Below are 25,342 nucleotides of genomic sequence, written 5' to 3' on the forward strand. Positions count from 1 at the left end.
AGTCCGAGTTCAGGAGGATGAGAGCGCAAGAACGTCTCAAAAGTCTAAACCGACTCCATTCGACCTCTTGCTGATCAGCGCTCGCCATCACAGGAGGATCGGTCTTCAGACGAGTGCAGCAGAGGGAAGCAAGGCAAAGGGACGACACAGTTTCTCCTCTCAAGAAAAGACGAACTTCTCGACCATGTGATCAGAGCAGCTCTGAAATGCACATTCTTGTCAAGGCAGCTTCAGCAGCGATGGGGCGATTGTCGTGTGAGTGAATTAAAAGGCGTGAGTTATCCAGGTCGCAGGTTTGTGAGGAAAGCAGGCAACAAAAAAAAAAAAACAATAATGCACATCGACAGATCGCATGTGGCCACAGTTACAGTTAAATCCCTTTTTCTAAACACTATTTGACTCATTATCTGTGTGAGTTAATCATTATGGATTTATATAATTCACTGTGGGTCACGTCTCACAAGAGAAGAAAGTGAAAAGCATGATTTAAAATTAGTGACAGTGGTGATCATTACCCAAACACAAGATGACATATAATGAGACACAAAAACTAAAGGCTAGACAGTTGATTTTCTGGATAATGAATTAAACCTGATCTAGAAGTCAGTCCCTTTCTGTATCCAACCTAAAACTTGTCTTAAATGCCCTTAAATACTTCAAATGGTTTGATATTAATTCCCCTTATCATAAAGGGACTGTATGCTGAAAGCCAGAAAATGTGCTACACAATGTAAAACAGGGAAACAGCTTCATCGGGATTACAAAAACAAGACGACATTTTCAGTTTCTTCAAGGGTTTTGAACTTGTACTGTTCTTGGTCGTAGGTTTTTACGTCTGTTCTCCACACGCTGACACAATGACGACATAAAAGGAAAAAGGACCTACACGTTTATCAGACGCTTTCCAGTCAGTTCAAGATACTTTCCCTTCAGGTTGAGGTAGGAGACGAATCTTCAGTCAAATACTGAGTTACTGTGTTGATATACAGAGTGAGAGCGACTGCGTCTGTTCACACTGCAGCTGTGCAGTAGTGTTATGTAAGATCTGTCACTCCAGTGCAGTAACATTGTTCCCTCTCAAACACCGTACAGATGAGAGATAACAGCCAAATATTTCCGCAGTGGAAACAAAGCACGGCGGTGATTCGTTAGATTCACAGACGGGAAGGCCGCAGTAAAGTAAAGAGAGAGAGAGAGAGAGAGAGAGAGAGAGAGAGATCGTCAGGGTTTCTGGATGTTTCTGTCCTCTCTGGTGCAAAGCTGTTGTTGTTCACCTCTGACCACACCTGGTATCAGTGACAGCTCAGAAGTGTGTTTTGTTGCACACATAACCAGACCTGACAGAGGACACCTGTTCACAACCGCAGCAAGGTGAGAATTAGAAATCAGGGGACGTTAGGTCACGTCTCAAAGCGACACAGAAAGGACTGTAAGTTTTAGAATTAACTGACAGTTGAGTCCATTTCTGACCCGAGTTCTACTTCTTCAGCACATACTGAGTGATACTATGAGCAGCATGATTCAAAGCTACATACAAAGCCAAATCTGGTGCTTCCGGGTCAGACGCTGAAGATGAAACGTCTGAATCCAGCCCATATAATACAAAATATTAAAGACAGTGGGGTTAGTCTTACTTTGGTTAATGGGGAACCGATTTTACGCATCAAACTCTGTCCTGTCTGCTCTCTGACAGTGAGCGGTCTTATCGATGTGAAAGCTCACGGATCACTCACCTCTACAGCTGTGTAACATTAGAAACCCTGGATCCTCTTATTTGCGCTTCATTTGCGGCTCATCTGTTTTTCGAGGTTGAAGCGCTCCGTGTAATCCCTTGTTTGTGCCGACTGCGCCTTTACCTGGCGTTGGTTCGGGCCTGGCGCTGCTGAGATGACTTGTTGTGATGTTCAGACAGCCACTGGCAGCAGATGTTTTTCATCACAGAGTCCTGCGCTCCCTCGGCGGCCTGGAGGACGTCCTGGACCAACGGGCCGGCCCGGCTCGGGTCCAGCTTCACCGCTAGCAGGTACGCCGGCCGCAGCTTACTGCACAGCAGGTAGGCTTTGATCTGCAGGTGATACCATTTTTATAAGCAGGTCGTCTTAGTCCAGTGGAACGAATACTGAGAATTTATTATGACAAGAACCAAAGGAAAACAGAGTGATATCGCTGGTGAGGGGGGAGGACAGGAGGAACGGTCAGTGTGATTTCTACATGTGGAACAATGACGGTGAAGGAGGATAAAACATGATGCAGACAGTTTTACATCACCTTGTTCTCTGTGCTCTTGGTTTCCAGAATGAGACTTTCCAGCTCCTTCGCCTGAATCAGAAGAAGAACAACAGAGTCACGGTCACAACTCACTCCATGTCTTATCCTTATCTATCTATCTTTGTTGCACTAGTGTCAGACGGCCTCTGTCACCCACATCAGCTGGGGTTTTATCTGCGACGGAGACACAGCTGAGGATGAGGCCGTCGCAGTCGTTTTTGGTGGCGGTGCCCGATTCGCCGACGCATTTCAGCAGCTGCCGCACGGCTCCGTACTGCCTCTGTCGGACGAGCCTCTGGCCGGCCCGCGTGTAGACGGCCTGGGCCTCCAGCTGGAAGTCCTGAGGCGGGAAGAAGTGGAGGGAGGGAGGGAGGGAGGGTTTACCACGAGTGTATTTTTCTTTTGTGTGAATTCATGTTTCTTTTTTTGTTTTCTTTTTTTCTAATGAAAATGTAGACTGTGTTTTCCTCTCCTACATCATGTGATTCTTTTACTCAATAAAACATATGCCTCAAAAAACAAACAAACTACAAAACATGTTTGGAGAATGTGTAAATGGGGAAAGAAGAAGTGAGTAACTCTGAACTGGAACAGACGTCCTGACAGAACCCTGAGGATTGTGTTGCTGCACTTTTCAAGATTAAGGTCAAAGTTGTTTTTATTTTCTCCCGAAGGAGAAAAACTGTCTCCGATTAAAGAAATCCAGCTTTGAAAGAAGAACACATGAACTCACCTGTATGACTCTGTAAGCGATGCCAAACCCCTCCTCGATGTTTTTTCCTCCCAGCATCACCTGCAGTTAAAAACATATCACACAGTCCCAACCAGGTATTTCATATTTTACATTATTTATAAATACAGTTCAACTGAAGAGATATTCCTTTGTCCCATTATCAGAGCAGCACTAAACCACAACAGGTAACAGCTCTCCTATCAACATTCATTATCACGGATTGTACATGAAAGCACCGGGATAACCTTCACCTTACAGGCGACCTCAACCTTCATGGGACTCCCCCCAAACAGAGTAGGTGGTGAAGTGGCTCCGGAGGACCTGGAGGGAGCAGCGCTGGTCTGCGGAGACCTGGAGGAGGCGGCAGACTCGCAGCGGTGGAGGAAACGCGTCACCTCCAGCTGGAGCTCGATCGTGTTTATGTGCCTTATGAAAGTGAGAGCGAAAGTCTGTTTGACAGGTCGCGAACACGTACGAGGGAAAAGTAAAGGAGCACAGGAATGAGTTATTTCCATCCCATGAAACTGAAACAAAGATATGTGAAATAACCTGGACACGTCACCGGACGACATCGTCTTCCTCAATGAGTTGACCTGAGATTTTCTCCTCCCGGCGCCTCGACCTTGCTGCTCCTGCAGGTACGTCCTCAGGTGCTCTTTGGCTCTGACCAACCAGCGCTGCACAAAGTCAAGGTCAGGGTCAAGGTCAGCGGCAGGGTTCACTTTCTCAAACGATTTTATAACTGTGGAAGAAAAAACAAAGAGACACACCTGCTGTTCTCCCAGCTGTAGGTACGAACTGGCCCCGTGTGTGAAGAACCGGATGCAGGTCATAGCTGCACGTACGTGATCCTGACAAGGTAAAGAACATTTTGCAAATTACTGAAAAGATAAAAGCAAATATTATAAACTTAAAACTATAAACTTGTTTATTTTTTCAGACTTGTTTGCAGTGGTTCCCAACCTGAGGGTCAGGGCCCCTCCCAGTGGTCACAAGATGAATTTAATGTGTTGAGACATGATTAGCTGGGAAGTTTTCTCTCATCTTTGTTTTTTTTTCTTGCAAAATACTGCAGCCTGAACTCTTTAGGACTATAATTTACAATAATATGTTACATGTCTTAACAACCAGGCCTCCAGGACGCCCCTGTATGGACATTAATAGGGAAATATTAACGTTTGTTAATGGTCAACTGGCCTTTAACCTTTGATTTCCAAATTAAAAGAGGAGATGGAAACAAACGACTCGAACCATCATGAACTGTTGGAGCTGGTAGAGCGTGTTAAAGTATCCGCGCCGCTGCAGGAACTGGCAGGAGGCGATGAGGTAGCGGCTGCATGTTTCCAGGCCCGGGTCCAGTTTTTCCAGGATCCCCTGCAGCGTGCCAAGACGCCCCCGCTCCAGACTGGGCTGCAACACACCCTCCAGAAACACCTCCTCCGGGCAATCCTGAGCCATGAGACGGTAGAAAAGGAAATTAATTAAAAATTAAAAGACAAGTGACATCGACTACATCATACATTCTTCTTCTTTCTTCTTCTTCTTCAGAGGAGGTGCAGACATATTCCATCACCTACTGCTTCATTTTTGGACCAATTTAAAATAAACCAGGGCGAATTAACTCACTTTGAATTCACCTTGTTAACGCTACAGAGTCTGAGGAACCTGACGTCCTGCCAGATTCGAGATCTTGGAAACAGAGGAGGGTGAAATCAAATCTGAAGTTGGCTCAGAGTCTGACTCCAGGTTTTATATTCCCTACAATGTCTCACCTTGTTGAGCAGGTACGTCAGGGCCTCTGTCATGCAGTCGTGACGCACGTGGAAGCAGATGAGCGCCAGGTGAGTGCCATATGTGTTCAGGTAGTACAGACACTCCTGGTGGAGGCGGCCGCTCTGCGTTTGTCCCTCCGGTCGCTCGACGGGACCTGCGTCGCTCAGGGCGTCCTCCAGCTCCCGCAGGGACGCCAAGATGTCCTCACCATAAGACTGAGACACACACACACACACACACACACACACACACACACACACACACACAGGAACAAACAAAGGGTCATGACTTTATAATGCACATGAGCAAATATGAAAACACAGTGTATATATATGTAATTCAGTCTAATCCACTCAAAGCACAGTGTGATATGATCAGAACAGGTGTCACTGATGCACACACACACTCTCTGAAGAATACACACACACTTAGCAAAGCTCCGTCACTGGAAACTCCCACATTCACCCAGGCCAGCAAACGTCACACATGCTATTACGTACAAGCTTTTCTCTGAACGTGTCGAAGCCAAGACGAGATTCCTAAGGTGTCATGTATCCGGGGGTGGGCGGTGGGGGTTGGGGGGTGGGGGTGGGGGGGCCTGTATGTTATTACAAAATTTAATTGCTGCAAAACTATAATAGAAACAGTCAAAGATCTTTTCATGGTCATATTCCTCAGATGAATTTGGGGTTTGTGGCTCGTTATTTTCAAATGAACTGCACACACATGTTTGGCCTCTCTGTGAGCTACAGGTCGCCACGTCTTCCTGCAGGCTAGCTGCACTAAAACTTACACAACTAATCACTGTGATCACGTATTTGACAAGTGTAAAAAGATAAGAGGCTTGTGTTGGTTATATATGATGGTGTGTCTGATGTAAGGACGGTGAGAGCTGGGGGATGTGGAACGTGTTTAAAGTGCAGCACTCGTGCAGGATAAATTACAGGAATCACTCAGGGACGGCAGGATACACAGGAACATATTTTGTGTCTGTTAATGGAGGCCCGAGACTTAATAACTACCGCGGTCAGAGTGGGTCGTACGGCGGTCTCCAGGTGCTGGACGATCTCCTGCAGCAGTAAGGGACCCAGGTTGAGCTGGTTGCGGTCCACAGGAGCCTTCAGACAGCGGGAAAACTTCTCCCTCGCCCCTGAAAGGTTCCCTCCCTTCAGAGAGGCCATGCCCCACGCCTGCCATACGCCACCAGGGTCCAGGCCGCTCTTGGTAGACACCTAGCATCACAAACAATCATGATCAATGAAAACACGCCATGGAGTTACACTTTCTGGAAGTCATCATTTATCTAAGAGCGTGCAGTAGCTCCCAACATAACCAGGGTGGGAAGAGAGCTGATAGCGCATCAGGTTGGGTGTAAGATCAATCAGCTCGTCCTTCGAAGGGATTCCATCGAGGAGATTTATGAGGTCATCTTGACCTTGACCTTTGACCCTTGACCCCCAACATCGAATCACTTCATCCTTGAGTCCTAGTGAATGTTTGTGCCAAACTAGAAGAAGTTCCGTCGAGGCGTTCCTGAGATATCGTGTCCATGAGAATGGGATGGTCAGACGACCACAGAAAAAACAACATGGCTCCTCCTGACCGTCGCCGGCGCGGAGGAACAAAAACACAATTGAACCTTGCGCCTCACCTCCACTGCGAGCTGGTAGTGCTCCGCCTCCAGCAGCTGATTGCGGAGACGCGTGACAGCAGAGGTCTCCAGGATGTCGTCCAGAGAAGGAATATATTTGTAGTTGGCCGTCACTAGAATCTTAAGCACGTCTACTTTACTGATGTAACTGCGGACAGAGGAGGAAGAAACGTGAGAAACAGAGAGACGGTCAGAGATCTGTCTACGTCCGTCACTGCTACATGGAATTAAATGAGGAAGTTAGTAATGACACACAGGATCATGTGGTTGACAACTCATCTGAAAGACCCTGAGTCATCTGGCGAAAGAGGAGCAAAGAGCTCGAGCTTCTGAGAACAACCACGACTTCAAGGACCTGGGTGTCTGAATGAAAGGAGTCACTATGGAGGAGTTCAGCCTCTTTTCATTGTTCTGGTTCTATCGTCACTTGTTCTGCATCAACTAGAGAAACGTCTCCTTCAGAACCTCGTACTTTTCTTAGGAGTTGGTCGAGACCAAACCAGAGCTAAAAGCAACATCATTCACAAACCAGACCAGAAACACAACTCTCTCTCCTCCCTCACTCCCCCCTGTTGCTTTTCTTACAAACGTGTTTACGTCACAGTCACCTGGGGTCACGTCTCACCTGTCGCACAGGGCGAGATCCTGGTTGCGGCCGACCTTGACGAACATCAGCTTGGCGCTGAAGAGCAGCCGCCGCATGATGTCGGTGAGGAGGCAGGCGTCCACCTCGGGGTTGGTCAGCTTACAGGACAGAGAGCGGCAGTGGACGATGAGCTGGTGTCCGCAGGATGTCTGGTCACTGTGCAGAGACAAAATGGCCACGCAGAGGTACGCACTGGGAGCCTGGAGGGTTGCAGCAAAACAACATCGTTAATCACCATTAATCATCATTAATCACCATTGATCTAACTGTGTTCACTGAGCTGATGCTGCTAGAAATCATCTGTTAAGGAAAATGACCTCAGCTCGTCGTGTCATACTCGTAGACAGATTGTAGAAACTATTAAAGTCGTGGACGACAGCTTCCCTCCGTCGGCTCCCCGTCTGTTTCAGAAGTGATTTTAAGATTTCACTGATCACTTTTATTATTAATCCTCGGTCAGGTCCGTCTGGTCGCTGCACAGTCGAGGCTTAAACCTAAAGGTGACCGAGCTTCTTAAAACTCATTTTTACAGACTTGCTTTTATGTGATGTCGTCTTTTTTAATCGTCTGTTTATCGTCTCCACATCACCCTTTTATTGCCTTTACTGTGTTTGTGTACCTGTGTGTGTGTGTGTGTGTGTGTGTGTGTGTGTGTGTTTTTATTTATTTGCTCCCTCTAAATGTCTTTATTTATAATGAATTATATTGTTTGTTTTTTGTTCTGCTTTTGATTTGTTCGTCAAAGCACTTTGTGAACTCAGATTTTAAAGGAACTATATAAATAAAGTTATCATCATGATCTTATACGTCACCTTCGACATGTAAAGGTAACCTGCACACAGCTCAGTTACATCCCATCCTGCACAGTGATAAATGTTCAGACCTGTTCGTAGTAGAACTCGCTGCGCTGCAGCTGGTTCTCTGCAGAGTTGGTGCTGAGCTGAAAGTGTCGATGGACGACTTCAGGCAGGTGCAGCATCCCATCTAAAGCTTCCTCCGTCACCGCAGGGCTTCCAGCCACTGCACACAGAGAGAAGCACAGACGGGCCTCAACCTTTTTCTTCTCCAGTAAACTAAAAAGGAAATTGCATGAAAGCAGCAACATAACATTTGTGATTTCATTTACCTTCAGCTGGTTCCAGCTCATCGTCAGAACTGCACATGGAAAAGAAAACGCACAAATAAATTTCAAATCACAGAAATATGTCCCTTCTAAACCTTTTCTCTAGTGAAGACCAACTAATTCAAACTCTCAAACTTTATTCTGTCCTGTTGTTTGTCAGGTCAGACCGTTTGAATGTTCCCGTCAAAAGCTCGGAGTGATTTCTAGATCACGCCGCTCCAAATACTGTTAAATTGTGTGCTGTTAAAAACGCCTCATAAGAGACTGATGTTTGTTTGACAAGTGACAGGATCTCACTCTGGGTGAAAGTAGCTGAAACACTGGTCACAGACTCTGACTTCCTCTCCTGGACTTCCCTCGACAGGCATCTTACGCTCAGAACAGGCGTGACAAACCAGACGCCCACATCTCCGACAGTGATGCCGTCTGTTGAACTAAAGGAAAAATATTTAATACGTCGTAAAGTTTCTTCTTTTTAATTCGTTAAAACACCAGTGAGTCTCACACCGTTTCCCCCACTCACCATGGTGAACCTCTCTCGCTGGCAGACCATGCACACGTGCTGCTGGGTGTCAGGGACCCAGTCTTTACGGGCTGGGGGTTGGTCCGGAGGCTGGAACTTGGCGGGCGAGCGGCGTTTTCTCCCTGCTGAGCTCCGATCCCTCTCCCTCTCCGTGCTGTTGGAGGAGGGGGTGTGTGTCGGGGTGCTGCCTGTAAAGAAGAAGACAATTCCTCAGGGAAGTCTTGAGTAATGACTTAAAAGTGTTTGAGGTCACCGTGACCTTTGACCCCCCCCCCAAAATCTAATCAGAGTCCAAGTAAATATCTGCGCCAAATTTGAAGAGTCGCCTTCGAGGAGTTCTCAGGAAATTGCGGTCACACGGCCCAAAATCATGTTTTGTGACGTCGCTGTGACCTTGACCTTTGACCTTTGACCCCCCAAAATCTAATCAGTTCATCCTTGAGTCCTAGTGAATGTTTCTGCCAAATTTGAAGAGACTCCCTCAAGACATATCGTGTCCACGAGAACGAGACAGACAGAATCCGAAAACAAAACGTCTCCGGCTCCGACCGTCGCCGCCGCCGCGGACAGAATAAAAACAAACTGCAAGGTTAACGACTAAAGCGCCCTTGATCGGGAACATATCAACTCCAGCAGTGCTGTTTTGTGGCTGATTACATGCAGGGAAATTCCCTCATATTACGGGTTAATCACTGTGGAACATGTGAAAGCTTCTCACTTGCAGAGGGGGCCGGAGAGTCGATTCGACCGGACGACAGGGAGCAGCTGTCCTGAGCAGGACACTGAGTCAGCGCGTCCTGGAGGCTGATTACAGAGTCTGGAAAATAAAGAGTCAAATATTTGAACACAAAAGTCAGTGACGTGAGCGTCTGTGTTAAAATGTGAGTTTGGAGTGTCAGCACTGACCAGATCTAGACCTCTCTCTGGGGGCGCAGGAGAAGTCGAGGGCCTTGCAGGAATAGTCTGCCAGGAGCTTATCGATGTCCTCCGTCCCGAAGCCCGCCTCCTGACCAACCAGGAGGCTCCGCAGGGTTCGCACCGCCACGTCTGCCCAGTCCACCTTCAGGTTCATCAAAAGCTGCTCGAGCATCAGCAGAGGCTCCGACAGCAGGGGGAAGTAATCCTGCCTGGCTGCCGGGGGCAGAGTCAGCAACACCTGGAGGAGGAAACATCCACAACCTGAAATTCAGCTGAAATTCCAATTACTTGAAAAACAATCAATACAAACAGTGTACGCGCAAAAACTAAGTTTCCTGTGGTTTGAGGTGGAGGTATATCAGTGCACATCCTCACATGTTCACATTCACAAACCTTAGAGCCCAGGTGAAGGGCGTGGATGTGCCGCCGACGCGCTGGAGACACCTGACGCTGGAAATGCAAGGTGAGGTAGTCGGCCAGGAAGTGACAGGCGGCCAGTCCGGGGCAGCGGTCCAGAGCGCGCTCACAGATGTCCAGGCCCGCCACGAAATCAGAGAGGCCCTCGAGCAGCTGAAGAAATTAAGACACAAAACATTTCAAAGCAGCAATTAAGAGAAAGACAAACAAGCTGTGTGTACCTGCACATAGATGTGTGCAGGTGTGTTCACTGTCCACCATATAGTGTTGGCGTCTATTATATATATATTATTATAGTATACTATATGTGGAAAGCTGTATATGTTCACATGTACAGATGTATATTATTTTTCCTTTCTTGGCAGCTTCTCTGACAAATCTACTGCTGCTTAAAGAAGGGACAGAAAACATCAATTCAAGCGGTGGAGACCTGGAAAGCTTCGTCCGTCTGTCCCTTCTCCAGCAGATGAAGCAAATGCTCAGTCTTTAGCTGCAGCCTCAGCTGCTCAGATACAGGATACAGCTCCACCCACTGTGCACAAAGAGCAAACTCCTGCAAAAAAATAAAAAAANACAAGTATAGACGAGCTCACTGAGTGTGATAGCAGGGATTTGTTACTCAAGCTTAAAAATTCAACTTCCTGTGCTTTTGTCAGACAGGATATCCATGACCGCTTTGCTTTGCTACGACACACACACACACACACACACACACACACACACACACACACACACACACACACACACACACANATATTATTTTTCCTTTCTTGGCAGCTTCTCTGACAAATCTACTGCTGCTTAAAGAAGGGACAGAAAACATCAAGTCAAGCGGTGGAGACCTGGAAAGCTTCGTCCGTCTGTCCCTTCTCCAGCAGATGAAGCAAATGCTCAGTCTTTAGCTGCAGCCTCAGCTGCTCAGATACAGGATACAGCTCCACCCACTGTGCACAAAGAGCAAACTCCTGCAAAAAAATAAAAAAATCTATCAATCACATTATAAAATATAATATAAACAAATAAGTATTTTAGAGCTGGATCGTGTCAATGCATGGTTATTAACGTCTGCTGCACCCACTTTCGCCTCCACCATCCTGGACAACATGGACTCTGAGTTCGTCTTGGACTGAGTCCTCAGCTCCTGCCAGGTATCCCACGGCAACGGAGGCTGCAAATTTAACATCTGTGACAAGGGAAGGAGGCACAGACACTTGGCAAGTCACAAAGGAGATCTGATCACTGAGGAATGTAATGTATTATCATGGCAACCAAAGACATGATTATATAAGACGTGACACCTCCCCCCCCCACCCCGCCCCCACCACCCCTCCGGCTAAAACAAGTTCATACTACACAGACAAGTATAGACGAGCTCACTGGAGTGTGATAGCAGGGATTTGTTACTCAAGCTTAAAAATTCAACTTCCTGTGCTTTTGTCAGACAGGATATCCATGACCGCTTGCTTTGCTTTGCCTACGACACACACACACACACACACACACACACACACACACACACACACACACACACACACACACACACACACACACACACACAGTGTTTCTCTTGGGGATTAATGAAATGAATCTCGGCTCAGGTGGAGGAGTTACCCAGCGATAGATGTCCAGTTCTTTCCTCTTGAGCTCCAGGTCTGTCCTCAGGGCGTCCTCTGTGTTCGGGTCGTTGAGGCAGAACTCCAGCAGCTCCAGGCAGGCGGACAGAGGCCATCGCTCCAGAGCCTGCAGGGCAACGCGGGCCCGCAGGTCGGCGTCCTGTACGCGGAACAGCTGACCTGTACCTTCACCTCCGTCTGAACGCAGACAATCAGATCAACAACAAACACTTATTACACTGGAAACAACTGCTGCATTCAAATCATAGTATTTATATATTTATCTATTTTACAGTCACATGACTATTTGGATTTGTTTTAAAAAGTGGTTTCCATCTAAAAAGATTGTCATAGTAAATAAAGATTAAAAAGAAATTTAAAAAAAAACTATATGACTAAACTAATAATTTTATTTATTACTAGAGAATCTGTTTATTATTTATTTATATTGTTAAATTAATCATTTGTCTATAAAAATACAAAATAGTGACTTTCCCAGCGTCTGACGCCTTCATTTTGTTTTGAACCAAAGAAACTAAAAACAAATAAAACAGAGAAAAGCAGCAAATTGTAACATTTGAGAAGCTGAAACCAACAAATGTTTTGTATTTTTGTGTTTTACTTACTTTCACATTCAGGCTGAGAGAGTTATCACACCATCATGTCGAGATTTACCTTCATATCAGATGCTTTTACCTTGTAAAGCAGCGCAGGCCAGCAGCCGGTCTCTCAGCGCCCCCTCCTGGCTGCAGCCGTGTCCGTACAGCTCCAGCAGGCTGAGAGCGCGGCCCAGGTCTCCGGAGGACAGCGCCTTCTGGAAGGCCTCAGCAGCCACGGCCTGGGCCGCGTCTTCCTGCGGCCCGGACAGCAGGAGAGTGACGAGAGGTTTCCCACACACGACCGCCCCGAGTCCAGCGGCGCCTTCCTCGCCCTCTGGTAACGGGGCGCCCAGCACCGGCTCGGCCATGGTGTGGAGGTACGCCCAGAGAATGGGGAAGTCTTTCAGGAGGGTGTCAGCTTCACGGGAAATCTGCTCACCATCCAGGACGACCTCTTTACGTCCGCTGCGGAAATACCCCGACCAGCCGGAGGCTTGCGTCCGGGCGGTTTCTCCCTTACATGCGCTCAGACACGCCAGTGAGGCCAGTAAGGGCGAGCGAGACTTCAGGAAAGACAGGGCCGACGGTGTGAGGAGGAAAGAGTTTGAGGAGGAGGAGGAAGAGGAGGAGGTGGAGGATGAATTAGAGGGAGGCGAGGTGGAGAGGTTGGTGGGTGTCGCAGACTGGTCTTCCACTGACGCCTCAGACTCTGAGCTGGTGTCGGACTGAGTCTCTGCGATTCCCAGAGTTGGCATGTGTTCATGAGCGTGCTGCTGGAGCAGGACGGACAAACTGGCGACGCCGAACACGCCGTCATCTTTCTTGGTCTGATCGGAGTCTCGCCCGGCGCCGGGACTGGAGAGCCACAGAGGCAACGTCTCACAGCATCGCTGGACGATCACCTGCTGGACGCTCAGCCGCAGACCCTCCTGCTTCAGCAAGGACAGCACTCTGCACATGAAACGGGACGTGAAATTAAATGAAATATTAAAGCTGACAGTTACAATTTTGGCACCTTCTGAAGTGTCTCTAACGAATCACACGTACATTTAAATAAATATATTACAGAGCTGGATTTCAGTTATATTCCTGTAATCTGTTACTGAACCGTGGACAACCGTTTCTACAGCGCACATCCTCGCTGGGTTACAAGGTGAGGACTAACAGCGTGAGGACTACAGGTGTGTGTGTGTGTGTGTGTGCCTGGGGTTAAACCAGTGTGCGTACCTGTCAGGAGACACCTGTCTGTCAAACAGCAGGTGGGACAGGAGCTGAAACGGGGCTTGAAGCAGCACCAGCAGTGGATTCCCAAGCTTCACTTCGCAGCTCTGGTCTACGAGACAAACCGGAACAAAAGCAGGTACGAGAAGGAAAAGAGTCACTGACGAACCCCTGGTTCTGAAAACAGCAATAACTAATAAAACGGTACCATTCACTTAAACTGCTTTAACTCTTAAAGAGTTGCCAAAGACAGGAGAATCTGAAAACTACAACCTCTCAAACATCATCTCACCTTCTGAACCAAGGCTGCGCACCAGCACGGACGCCAGCGTGTTGACGTAGTCGAGGAAACTCCGCACATAATCCGGTCTGGCAAGGTCTCCGTCCGGCTCGAAGGGGCAGAGCTGGTCCAGAGAACGAAGCAGCTGTTTCATGCCGGAGCGCACGGGGTGAGCGTCCAGCTCCGACTGCTTCAGATTGGCCTGGTCGACCAAGAGAGCCAGGAGAGCGCTGCCCGCACCGCCCTCTGTCACGCCGGGCAACAGCAGCATGAAAACATTAACGCACAGAACGACTCAAACACTACAGGTGACACAACTGCACAAGACGCGCCGAACAATCCTTAGAATTAGCTTCATTTTAAGGAGCAAAACCAAAGAAAACGTTAGCTTGCGCCGACCTGTGCCGTCTGCAGCGCTGCTCAGAGTGTGCAGGGTGGCCTCCAGGCGCTGAGCCAGACTGAGCCGGGCGGCGATGGACTCCTCGCTCAGTGTCGGGTGGCAGCACAGGAGCACTTCTTGAATGCAGCAACCGAATGGACTGGCAGAGACCTGGTCCTCCCCGACAGCGTCTGCCAACAAGAGCAAGTCAGTAACACAGAAAACTATTCACTGCTCATTTGTCAGGAGCAGGTATTTATTTGATATCATCATTTGACCAGCACAACAGACTTAGACAAAACTAACTTTCCTAACATTTAAACATTTGCACTCACCTGTCTTGACCGAGCCCTTGTTCGTAGCAGAGTGGTTGAGGATCTTGTTGATCTGTTGTAACACCATGGGAAATCCACAGATGCCGTCAGAATGAGGAACCTTGGGGTCCACTCGTACTCCTGCGGAGAGTAAGAGAGTAAGACTCCCGATGCAAAGCCTCTAATGAACACATGACATTGCGGCTGACCTCCATGATAGAATGAATCTTTGCTGTAGCATCAGCATCACTGATAAAAACTCAGGCTTCGTACCTCGAGCCTCCAGGCTGCTGCTGAGCCGGCGCTCCGCTGTGTCCAGCAGCTGTCGGGACGTCTTCCAAAGCTGACAGTGGCAGCAGGCCAGGTCAAAGGCAGCCATAGCCGCTGCGCTCAGCTCCTCCAGCAAAGTGTAGAGGAGGCCAGAGGGGTCTGAGGGGCAGCAGCTCAGCCAGTAGCCTTCCTCCAGTGAGGGCATGGGGTGGGCGGGGCTGCTGAGGAGACGGTCCGCTATGTCTGAGATGGAGTAGAAAGCCACACCTGCAGGGAAACACGCGCCAGGTCAGATCTGCTGAACCTGGTACATTTCTTTTGGCAATAAAAACGCTTCAAATGTAAAAAAAAATAACAATAAAAAATGTAGTAAATAATTGCACATATATGCAAAATATGTCCAATAAATGTGACAATAAGACAAGTTTAAACTGTTCACATCACATTACAGGCAATCAATCAATGATCACGGCTGTAAAGGAGTAAGAACAAGAGTGTTTTCTACTGTGGATCGATCATTTTGAGCAACAAACACAGTTGAGGTGGAGAAATCGCTTTCTCCTCCTACAGCTCCTCTGAAGGAAATTTAGTTTAGCTTCACCTCTATGTCTATTCTATAACTGCCTGCTACAGCTTTACGTTTCTTCTCTGGGCATCGTTTAAAGAAAAGCTGCTATAAATCATATGAAAACTAGACGTGCAGACCTGCAGGAGGACATTTGATTTCTGACATTAAGGGCGACACAGTGACCCGACAGTGATGCGAGGGGGAGATGAAAAGTAAAGCAGAAATTCGAACCTGCAGCGGCAGCGCTCCCGATGGCCTGCAGCGTCGACCGCCCGCTGCTGCCCAGCCGAACCCTCCCCGTGCCCGTCGCCGCCGTCGACCCCAAGCCCTCTGAGGAGGACGACGATGAAGACATGGACTGGCTCTCCATCTTCTGCTCCACCTGCCCCAGCTCCACCAGCACTTCTTTGTAGCGCTCCATGAACACCAACTCGCCGCAACAGGCGGACGCCCCCAGATCGAACACCAGAGACACCTGCAGAGCAGCCGACACAGATACTCATTTTGTACGTGGCCATAATTTAAAAGCACAGAAACAATACTGATGTTTAACTTGAAGACGGTGAAGCAGAACATTTCTAAATTATAATGTGCTTCGTTCGAGGTTGAATAACGTCTAGTTAGTTAGTTATTAGTAGAAGTTGCAGTAGCAGTAAGGAGGCCGGTGGCGAGAGGAAGCGTGGTGTTAGTGGCAGTAAAATACTGTATTCGCAGTAACAACAGAAGGAACAATAAGGAGCGTGTTGCTGAACAGACCTGACGCGCCTCCATGAAGTTCCCTCTGCGGATGCAGGACATTAGCAGAGACTCTGGGGGGGACAACATGGCGGGGACCAGCCAGCTGTGAGGACCTCCGCATGGACAAACCTCCAGTTCCACACAACCTGCAGCTGCCGCTCCTCCACCGTCTGACAAAGGACAAATCATCTGTCGTAAACATGCGTCTTCAGGAGAGTTACTTTGAAAGACAAACGCTCAGACTGGAGTCGTTACAATGAAGCACAGACTTCATCTAAAACCTGAATTCACTGCACCTGAAAAACTTCATCACTCATTCTTCACATTTTTAATGTAAATATTTTATCTTATTCTTAAAGTTTTCTATCTATTTCTAAGATATCTGACCTCCAGTACTCGCTGGTTTCATCTTCGTTTATATTTCTTTTCTTCTTACTGTGTTTATTGAATAAACCAGATTCTGATTCTGATTTCTCAGGGAAGATAAAAGCAAAAACAAACACACAGCTCAGAGTTTCTTACACCTGTAATCTTTACGTCTTTGACTTCTTCACTACCTGATGCGCTCGTGCTGACTTCTCCATTGAGTTTCTCTGTGGAGGTTTGTCTCTCTGTAGCGTGTCTCCCTGGTCTCCTCCTCCTCCTCAGACTCGAGCTCTTGCTGCGTCCCGAAGAAGAGGCAGCGCGGCCGACCGCCGACACCTGGAGCGGACTCTCTGAGCCTGCAAGTGAGTTCACCATCAAGACAAAGAGTTCATACCCAACATCTATCTGATCTCCGCCCGCCGACAGACACGAGACACATCGTTAGGTAGGATATGAAGACAAGCCACCAGATTAATGTGTTTTAGTTAAAGCATCTCACCACTGCCGGTGCCCTGGTTGCTGGTGATGATCTGCAGCCTCCACTGAGCCTCCGCCGTGCGCTTGGACAACCGTTGGAGACGAGCCCCGAATGTCTCGGCCGTCACCGAGCAGCCGAGACTCTCCGCCGCCTCGGCCTCTCGAGGCAGCGCTCTTCCCGCCTCCTGACCCTCCTGCTGACCCACCACGCACATGCCCTCCAACCCTTCCTTCAGCAGCTTCAGCACACCCTCCATGGCCGTCACATCCACCACAAAACCCCTGCAGCCCTGGATGAAGTGTCCCAGGTCCAGGTGGCTGCGGGGGGATCCCGTTAGCGAACTTGCACGACGCTTCGGGCTCTCTCTCCTGCTGCGATCGGTCTCGTCTGTCCTCGCTCCTAATTCTAGGTGAGCGTTTCTTGCACCTGACGAACGGTCTCGATCGACATCCTCCGCGTTCAGATTCGAGTTTGCGTCTTTTTGAATCTGCTGCGCAAAATCAGCGGTGGACAGGAAGAGGAGGGAGAAGATGTTCTCCAGCAGCTCCAGGCGGAACATGGCCGGCACAGCCTCCAGGTAGAGCTGACACTCCGAGAGGTAGTGCTGGAACTGCACCTGGCAACCTGGAGAACACAACAGAGAAGAATATAACTCCAACTAAACACACACGACTTTAAACAATCAAACGATTCTCGAACCAAGAAGCTGAAAAAGGGGAAAAAAGTCATTATTAAAACGTTAAAAGAAAAGCTCTTCTGTGTCTCTTTAGTCTTAGAAATTAAAGAAGGTATTGATCATCTATTTTTCCTTTGTGTTTCCTTGTCTTCATAGTTTCTTGTCAGTTCATTTGCAAATTTAATTTAATTTTTTTTTATCTCCAAATGATGTTTTTATTCTCACCCAGAGCGAATTATCTGTATTTTTCTTGCTTGTTTCTAAACTCAATGATACAGTTTATTTTAATTGTTTTTTTTTTTTTTATTGTACTACTTTGATTCAAATGAGCCAAAAACAAATTACTCATAAATTAAAACTGTCAAGCCCCGACATCAGTGTCTTCTCTTTCTGAAAGCAAGATTACAATCAATTAGACGACAGGAAACTTTTCTATCGTCTAAACATAAACTAAAACACACACACACACACACACACACACACACACACACACACACACAGCTCTAATACCTTCTGAGGAAGTTGAGGCTTGATTTTGATCACTTTCTGCGGCCATGGTTTGCTGCTGCTGCTGCTGCTGCTGCTGCTGCTGCTGCACGGACTCGCACTCGGCGCAGTTGGAGTATTTGTGTACATTAACACAGAGAGCGTAGATGGCATACTTCATGGCACAGAACCCCTGGAACAAAACGATGTTCTTCTGCACACCAGAGCTGAGAGAACCGACGCCCTCGGAGTCCTCTGCAAGAAAAACAATAAGAGCCACGTGACTATAAAACATCAAGTACATCATTAACTTCAGACTCCGGAGGACAAACACATGGATGACGTGAACCTGCTCCCGGTGAATTCGGCAGTCGCTGCAGCAGCTGGAGGATCCTGCGCTCCTCGAACTGAGGCAGAGGAGTCAGAGAGTGCAGGACGTAGAGCGCTGAGTGACTGTCCAGAGTGTGGAGCTGAGTCAGCAGCGCCTCCAAGGAAATACCTCTGCACAGAGAGACACGCCATACAAAAGGAGTAGATATATATAAAAAGTAAAAATAAAATAGGACTCCCCTTATAAAGGATTTATGGATGGTTTATAACTAGTTCATTATAAGTAGCTTGTTAACATTTATAAGCTGGGACCTGTTGCTTGCCAAATAGTGATCCCACATGTATCTGTTCAGCCTCACATCTCATTAGACTCTTTGTTTTCTCCATCAGCGTTTGTACCTGCTGCTTCATCACGTTTGTTCAGTTACGAGCAATTAACCACCATCATCTGTTACTGAGCTACTAGTATTTATAACTGGTGAAAGTTATTAATACTATTGTTTTACACTTTACAGTAAGATTCTTTTCACCAGGTTTAAATGGTAGTAACTCATTTGTAATATTGAGCCTTCATCAATGTGTTATAACTTGTTTATAATTGTTTATGTATGATTTATAAAGTGTTAACAAGCTAATTATCTATAAATCCATTATAAGGGTTGTCTTATTGTGAAGTGGTACCTAAAAATATTAAGAGATGAGAAATTAAATTAAATCACAGTCAAACGTCAGAAAAGAAAAACAAAATCTGATTCTTACGGATTGTTGTTTTTACACCATTCAAGTATTCCCAGCTGAGAGGACAGAAGGTTGGCGAACTCCTGCAGAACAGAGTCACTGGCTGATGCCTGAAAACACAGAGAACAGCATCAGTTAATCAGATCACACTATTTCATCCCACATATTTCATTTTAATTATTTGGGACTAATTGAATTAAACTGTGAAGAGTTTTCTTTTCTCGGTTATTAAGAAATGCAGTTGTGAAGCAGAGCTGTTGTATGTATTGAATGTATCAGGTTATATGGACGTGTATTAATGTATCTGATGTCACTGAAGTTTTGTTTATGAATTTAAGGAGACGCCGGGAAGAGAAGCCGTCGTTATAACACAGCGGCTAACGAGGAGCTAAATAAGTAAATGATGAAAATCTCAATCAGTGTTTCCACTGATTTCCAGTTATACAGCTGCAGAGGAGCTGGGTACGTGTGGACTGACCTGCTCTCGGTGAAGGACGCTGAGCAGCGTTTGAGCCGAGCTCAGACTGCGACACTGAGTCCATCCCAGCAGCAGCAGCAGACGAGACAGAGGCTGGAACTCCCGCCGCAGCAAGTCCTTCAGCTGAGAGAAGTCCTCGTGTTTCATCAGGTCGAGCGCAGTAACCTACAGGAAAGGAAACGATCTCATTACATTATTGAATTTTCGTCACATGCTGCTGCTAAACATTCGGATCTTGCACGAGTTACAAAGACTGCAGGATTACAGAGCTGCTGACAGAGGACTGCGCTTCTCCTTAAAACTTTAAAATCACTCACTCCACATTCCTGAACCACACAGTTAAGTCAGTCGTGTTTTCTCCGTCCCGGTGCACTTACCAAGACCTGCTCCAGGAAGTGCTTCCCACTACTAAGGCACTCAAAATAAATGGTCTTCCAGACGGATGGACGATCCTTGTGGCAGCATAGACTGAGAGCCAGCTTCTCCGCTTCAGGGAGGTCCACTGAGAGGGCGATTAAACAAAAATGGTGGTGGAAACACGGCAAACAGAAATGTCCCTAATCGACTATACTGTCATTTATAAAACAATGAGAGGACTGCAAGGGAATGCAAGAGGTTGTAATAGTATAAAACAAATACCATTGTGTCTTAGAGACTGTGTGAGACGTTCAGGGACAAACCTCCTCTTTTATTTACCTTTGCTCTATCTGTGTCATTAGTGAAATACATCAGGTTCGACCAAGAATAAGTGACAATTACATGTATAACACAGATCACCCATCAGTCACCACTGCTGTTAGGCAACATCTAAACATGATGTAAGGAAGTGACTGTAAGAAGAAAGAAAGAGAGAGAGAGAGCGTCTGTGCAGACACGAAACAAAACAAGCTATCACATGCACATCTGTGCGGCGGCTTCACAGCCACAGAAGCAGAAGTGTGAATAAAAGAGGAAAGGGGTGATGCCAGCGATTTCCCCTCCAACACCGAGAGCAAAGAAGCTGAAAATGTCATTTACTAAATATCTTCATCTCCATCAGCATCGTCACAATAAAACAAAAGTCAGACTGACCACAAACAGCAGAGAAGAGGAAATGCTGCTTAACAGAACCGATTAACAGCTGATATTTCTAAAAGCAAACTCAAGACCTAGCTTTTCAGTCTGGCTTGTTATTTATTTATCTAGATATTTTTAGCAGTTTTTACCGGTTTGTCCTTTTATTTTGATATGATTATTTTCTGGATTATTTTCCTTTTAATAACGTTCTTTTATTTCAGGTTTTTTATTCTATTTCTACTTTTATTTCTGGTTTTACTCACTTAAATACGTCTCCTCTGTTTTAATATTTTATTATTCTATCTTTATCACTCCATCGTTATCTTTGTTTTCCAGTTTTATTGTCTTATTTTTATTTATTACTTGGTCATTTATTGAGATATTCTAAGTGACATCTGTATTTTCCTTCAAACATGTGGCGCATGTCATGTCGTCCTGCTGGAGCTGAATCCTCATCAAACAATGTTTAGGAAGAAAGAAGCTGCGGCCGCTCAGACTACCTTGCGTGTGAGGCGCGCTCCTCAGCAGGCGATCCCTCTGCAGCCTCAGAGCGGTGGCGCAGTACACGGAGACGAGAGCGCCACACTGAGGGCGGAGCAGCGAGCTCAGGATCCGCCCCTCTCTCAGGGGCCCGTCTCTGGCCGCCCACAGCGCTTCACACAGCGCCTCAAACTGCCCGCCGCCTCTACGAGAGCTCCACGGCATCACTGCCAACACCGCATATATCTCCTCCACCCACTCCTCCACCTTCTCTGGCTTCCTCTCTGGCTTCCCCAGTTTCCTCATCAGGTATTGGATGAACGTGTGCTGCAGAGTGTGTTCCTCTGTGGAAGACTGATCCTGCGGGAGAGACAAGGAACAGCATATATTTTAATATCTAATCTAAATCAATCATGTCAGTCATTTTTCAGGCAAATTTTCCATTCTCTAAACTTTCACATCTTTACTCGCACAACACCGTCTTCTACTCCAGCGGAAATCTAGTGAAGCCTCATCCATCTCTCAATGTCTTCAGGATGTTTATTTTAGTTGGAAAAGATCAGGAACGAGCTGAATATTAACTGGATATTAGACACAACCACACTCATATTTCTGTATTGCACTTAATGAGGTATAATATTTCTCTCAGTGTTTGACTCTACCTGTAAGAAATGTGTTAAAGACTGGGGCCAGTCTGGGCTTCTTCTTCTCCAGTAATGTTCGGAGGCAAGACTCAACAGCGGCGTCTGTCGCCCTGGAGCCTCCTGCCGCCTTCTGGTCGGGCTGGGTGTCCATGAAGGCCTCGTGCAACTCCTGCTGAAAGGTCATTTATCTCAGTCCTGTGTTCTGTCTACTAACAAGGGATTCTCAACATGAAATAAATCAGAACCGATCACGTTAATCACTCTGGATCTGCACGAATGTTTTTGATCGTACGGGTCAAAAGACGATTGTAAACCTCTCGTTATCTGCAGAGTAAACGATTTATTTAGTTTTTACTGCTTCAATATGATCTGCAGGTTTGATCGACTCTGACAAGAGTAAAAAACAGAAATAAGAGTAACCTTGAGAACAGTCTCCGTGATGCCCTCCGACCCCAGTTCCTCCAGGAGCAGAAGGAACTCCAACTCTCTTCTGATGTTGGGAGAAACCTGAGGTGAAGAGCAAAAAACGTGTTATTACAGTTACACTGTCAAATAAGGAAAACAAAGTGAGCTGAAAACTTGACTCTTCATATTCCCGACCTGCTCTTCTGTCCATTTCTCCAAAACCTGAAGCCAAAACCAAGCCAGTTTGTGTGGACTGCCCACAGACTCCCATCTGTGAGATAAACACACGGTCACTAAAGGCACATCCCAAACAGAAATAAACAAACGTGTGAATCTACAGTTGTGCGACTCACTTCAAACTGTAAGGATGGCGGATGATAGCTTTGACTATGTCTCGGAGGTTTTGGGAGAGTGTGGAGTTCACCAGCTGCGGCACACAGGCGCTGGCCAGCTCCCACTCTCCGTGACGCAGGCACCTCTTGAAATATTCAAACAGGTCCTGAAGTGAGGTTTCTGCCTCGCAGCTGAACGGATACATGGCCTCGTTCAACGGTGACGCTCCTCTGCTCAGCGGTCACAGCTGGAGAGGCGCCTGCACTAACACGTAGCCAAGCTGCACCAACGAGCTGCTGCCACCTGAAGCACAAACACAAAAAGAGTTTATGTAGTTTAAGACTTGGTGGTATGGTGACTGTCATTTGTACAAATTTTTGAGATATACTTTATTTCTTTCTGTAAATAATTGTTCAAACAATTTGGGATAAAAGACTAAAAAAACAAACTTTCTTAAGACCAAAAAGGTGCAAGATGAAGCGTCATTGCACCAAAATCTGATAAAATTTAAATACTATCCCTACCATGCTAATTCCTTTACACCATGCCAATCATACATTTACACATTTTTAAGCAGTTTTTAAATTTACATTGGCCCTGACTCTTTGTTTCTCCTCTCAAATCACCTTGACCTTCTTTTATTTTTGAAAAGTTTTGGACACTACATTAGTTTTTGAGCTTATATGTGAATTGTGCTGTTTTAAAATCAGAATATTTACAACCTTTAATCTAACAACCTGTGGGTTACTTACTTATGCATAACCACTTTTATTTTAAATTCTTGTTACTCTCTTTTTAAGAACAAAAATGTATTTATTTTTCTAAGCAATTCCCAAGCAATGAGTCAGGTAACACGTATGACAGTAAACAGTAAGCCTCCAATACAGAGTGAAGTATTTATTTATTTACTTATTTATAATATTGCAATAAACTATCTTCTTGCACTGATGTTAATTACATGGTTTTCAGCATAATTTATTAGTCCCCCAATAAAAATGATTTCAGACGCTTCTTTTAATTTGAACATCATTTAAAACAACTTTGCTTTGTAAATTAGCAACACGATTATCAAAGATGGAGAATTTACAGAAACAGGATATTCGATGTGTTATATGTGTAATGTCTCACAGTGTATTTCTGCTACCTGTGCCTTTAATTGTCTGTGCAAACAAACCAGGACCGTGGAGACAGAAACACTGAACACAACAACTTTCAAGCCCGACGAACCCGCCTTTCAACGGGCTTTAAAAACGTTTCTCTTCAGACGTTTTTTTTTTAAAACGTTTGCCTCCTCCTGTTTTGACAGATACATTACTGTAAAGTTAGCATTAGCATTAGCAACAAGAGTGCTGACTTGCTGCAGCTGAAACATTTAGTTTCTTGGCTGATTTACGTGACAGTCGCGCGCATAAAGCGGTTAGAAGTTACCGAGTATTGAATAAAAGTGACTTACTCATGTCTCAGCGCTGTGACTGGGGAGTATTTACACTGCTAGCTGCTGCTCTCTGTTGACCTGTTATGCTAGGCGGCTAGGGGCATGTTAACCAGGGTCATGTGACAAAATCAGCTGATTCTCCAACGCTGGTTGGTCAAAGGTCGGCACGAGGTGGGCGTTCCAAGATGCCTTCAAGCGCTGTCGGAAATACGATTGACACGTAGAAAGACACATTACTTAAATAAAGTAGGCAACACAAGTGAATTTATTTAAGCCAAGAGGGAAAATGAGTAAGAGAGCGCGGGGACAGGACAACCTGTGGACCAGGAGAGGAAGCAGGAATAGAAAGGAGTGAAAAGCTGAAGTTAAGAGAAGAAGAGAAGGAGAATGATATGTGATGAAGAACCAGGAGGAGAGGGTGAGAAGAAGACAGAAGAGGAAGTCTGGATTTGAAGAGCGAAGAAGAGAGTAGAAAGGGAGGAAAAGAATGAAGGAGAGAAGGAGGAAATGAGATGTGAAAACTTGTGGCCGTGAAGAGAAAGAGGGATGGGTATGTGTGATCTTTGACAATCAGACAATCTTTGCCTCCTTTTATGGGGCAGTAGTGAAAATTAGCCATTGTCAGAATCTGTTGTGTTTGTGGTTTCAGAATGATGGAGACAGAAAACAACTAGATTCATAATATGATGCAGGTTTAGGATGATTTCTTTTTCCTGGGCAACTTTCATGTTTTTCCCAAATGATGTACAAATGTGTTGATACAGTAAACGGCATGAAGCTGCTGTGAACTGGGGGAATTTTCCCCAGTCAAATTCCCCAGGGGAGGCATGTCCCCTGAATGCTTACAATGTGTGGCCCCCGGCTATGGAGCACATTTAAAAATGACAAATGTCGACCAATGTGCTTTTAATACACGAACTATGAGATAAATAAATAAAAACACAGACATAAATAAGAGGATATAAGTACATTTAAAAAAAGACATAGACAGTAGTGTGGTCAGGCATGTCTTCTATGATATTTAAGCAGCTAAAGAAAAGAGATGGGTCTTCAAAGGTATCAATCAAAGAGGGAGATCTAATTGTTAGTGAGAAACTTTCCCAACGACTGAAAACACTCGCTCACCTTTGGTTTTTACCAGGTGCTGGAATGGAGAGCAGTGATTGGATTAGGGGATGAGCAGTTCATAGATGTAACCTGGTGCCAGGTTAAAACTTTAGTAAGAGTAAATTTACTGAAGTATTTATGTACAGTTTGGAGGTTCTGGTACTTTACTTCACTATTTCCACCATATGAGTCTTTATACTTCTATTCTATACTTCTATTATACTTCTATATGCTACATTTCAGGCTTTTTATTTTGAAAATCAATATTTACAAAGGATATGATCTGCCTATTGAAC

At 46.1% G+C, this 25,342-nt stretch overlaps 1 protein-coding gene across 1 annotated transcript; it reads right to left on the minus strand.

The window, feature by feature from the left end:
- Positions 1-104: 104 nt before the first annotated feature.
- Positions 105-24,037, minus strand: zfyve26 (zinc finger FYVE-type containing 26). The gene is given in 44 exon segments (XM_022766077.1): positions 105-2,065; positions 2,269-2,319; positions 2,426-2,608; positions 3,002-3,061; positions 3,253-3,427; positions 3,551-3,678; positions 3,772-3,852; positions 4,253-4,450; positions 4,774-4,989; positions 5,797-6,006; positions 6,426-6,573; positions 7,051-7,271; positions 7,955-8,091; positions 8,198-8,226; positions 8,492-8,628; positions 8,718-8,905; positions 9,436-9,534; positions 9,624-9,873; positions 10,029-10,205; positions 10,895-11,017; positions 11,131-11,235; positions 11,664-11,863; positions 12,362-13,215; positions 13,492-13,597; positions 13,778-14,011; positions 14,165-14,335; positions 14,480-14,599; positions 14,732-14,995; positions 15,528-15,771; positions 16,053-16,204; positions 16,592-16,756; positions 16,900-17,502; positions 18,065-18,295; positions 18,390-18,541; positions 19,130-19,218; positions 19,587-19,751; positions 19,964-20,088; positions 21,143-21,482; positions 21,785-21,808; positions 21,810-21,935; positions 22,187-22,273; positions 22,367-22,442; positions 22,525-22,807; positions 23,958-24,037. Coding segments are annotated over 43 exon segments (7,842 nt in total). The 5' UTR covers positions 22,710-22,807; positions 23,958-24,037; the 3' UTR covers positions 105-1,852.
- Positions 24,038-25,342: the final 1,305 nt, after the last annotated feature.

The sequence above is a fragment of the Seriola dumerili genome, unplaced genomic scaffold (genome assembly GCF_002260705.1).
Source record: "Seriola dumerili isolate Sdu_G_001 unplaced genomic scaffold, Sdu_1.0 BDQW01000811.1, whole genome shotgun sequence".
Lineage (NCBI taxonomy): Eukaryota > Metazoa > Chordata > Actinopteri > Carangiformes > Carangidae > Seriola > Seriola dumerili.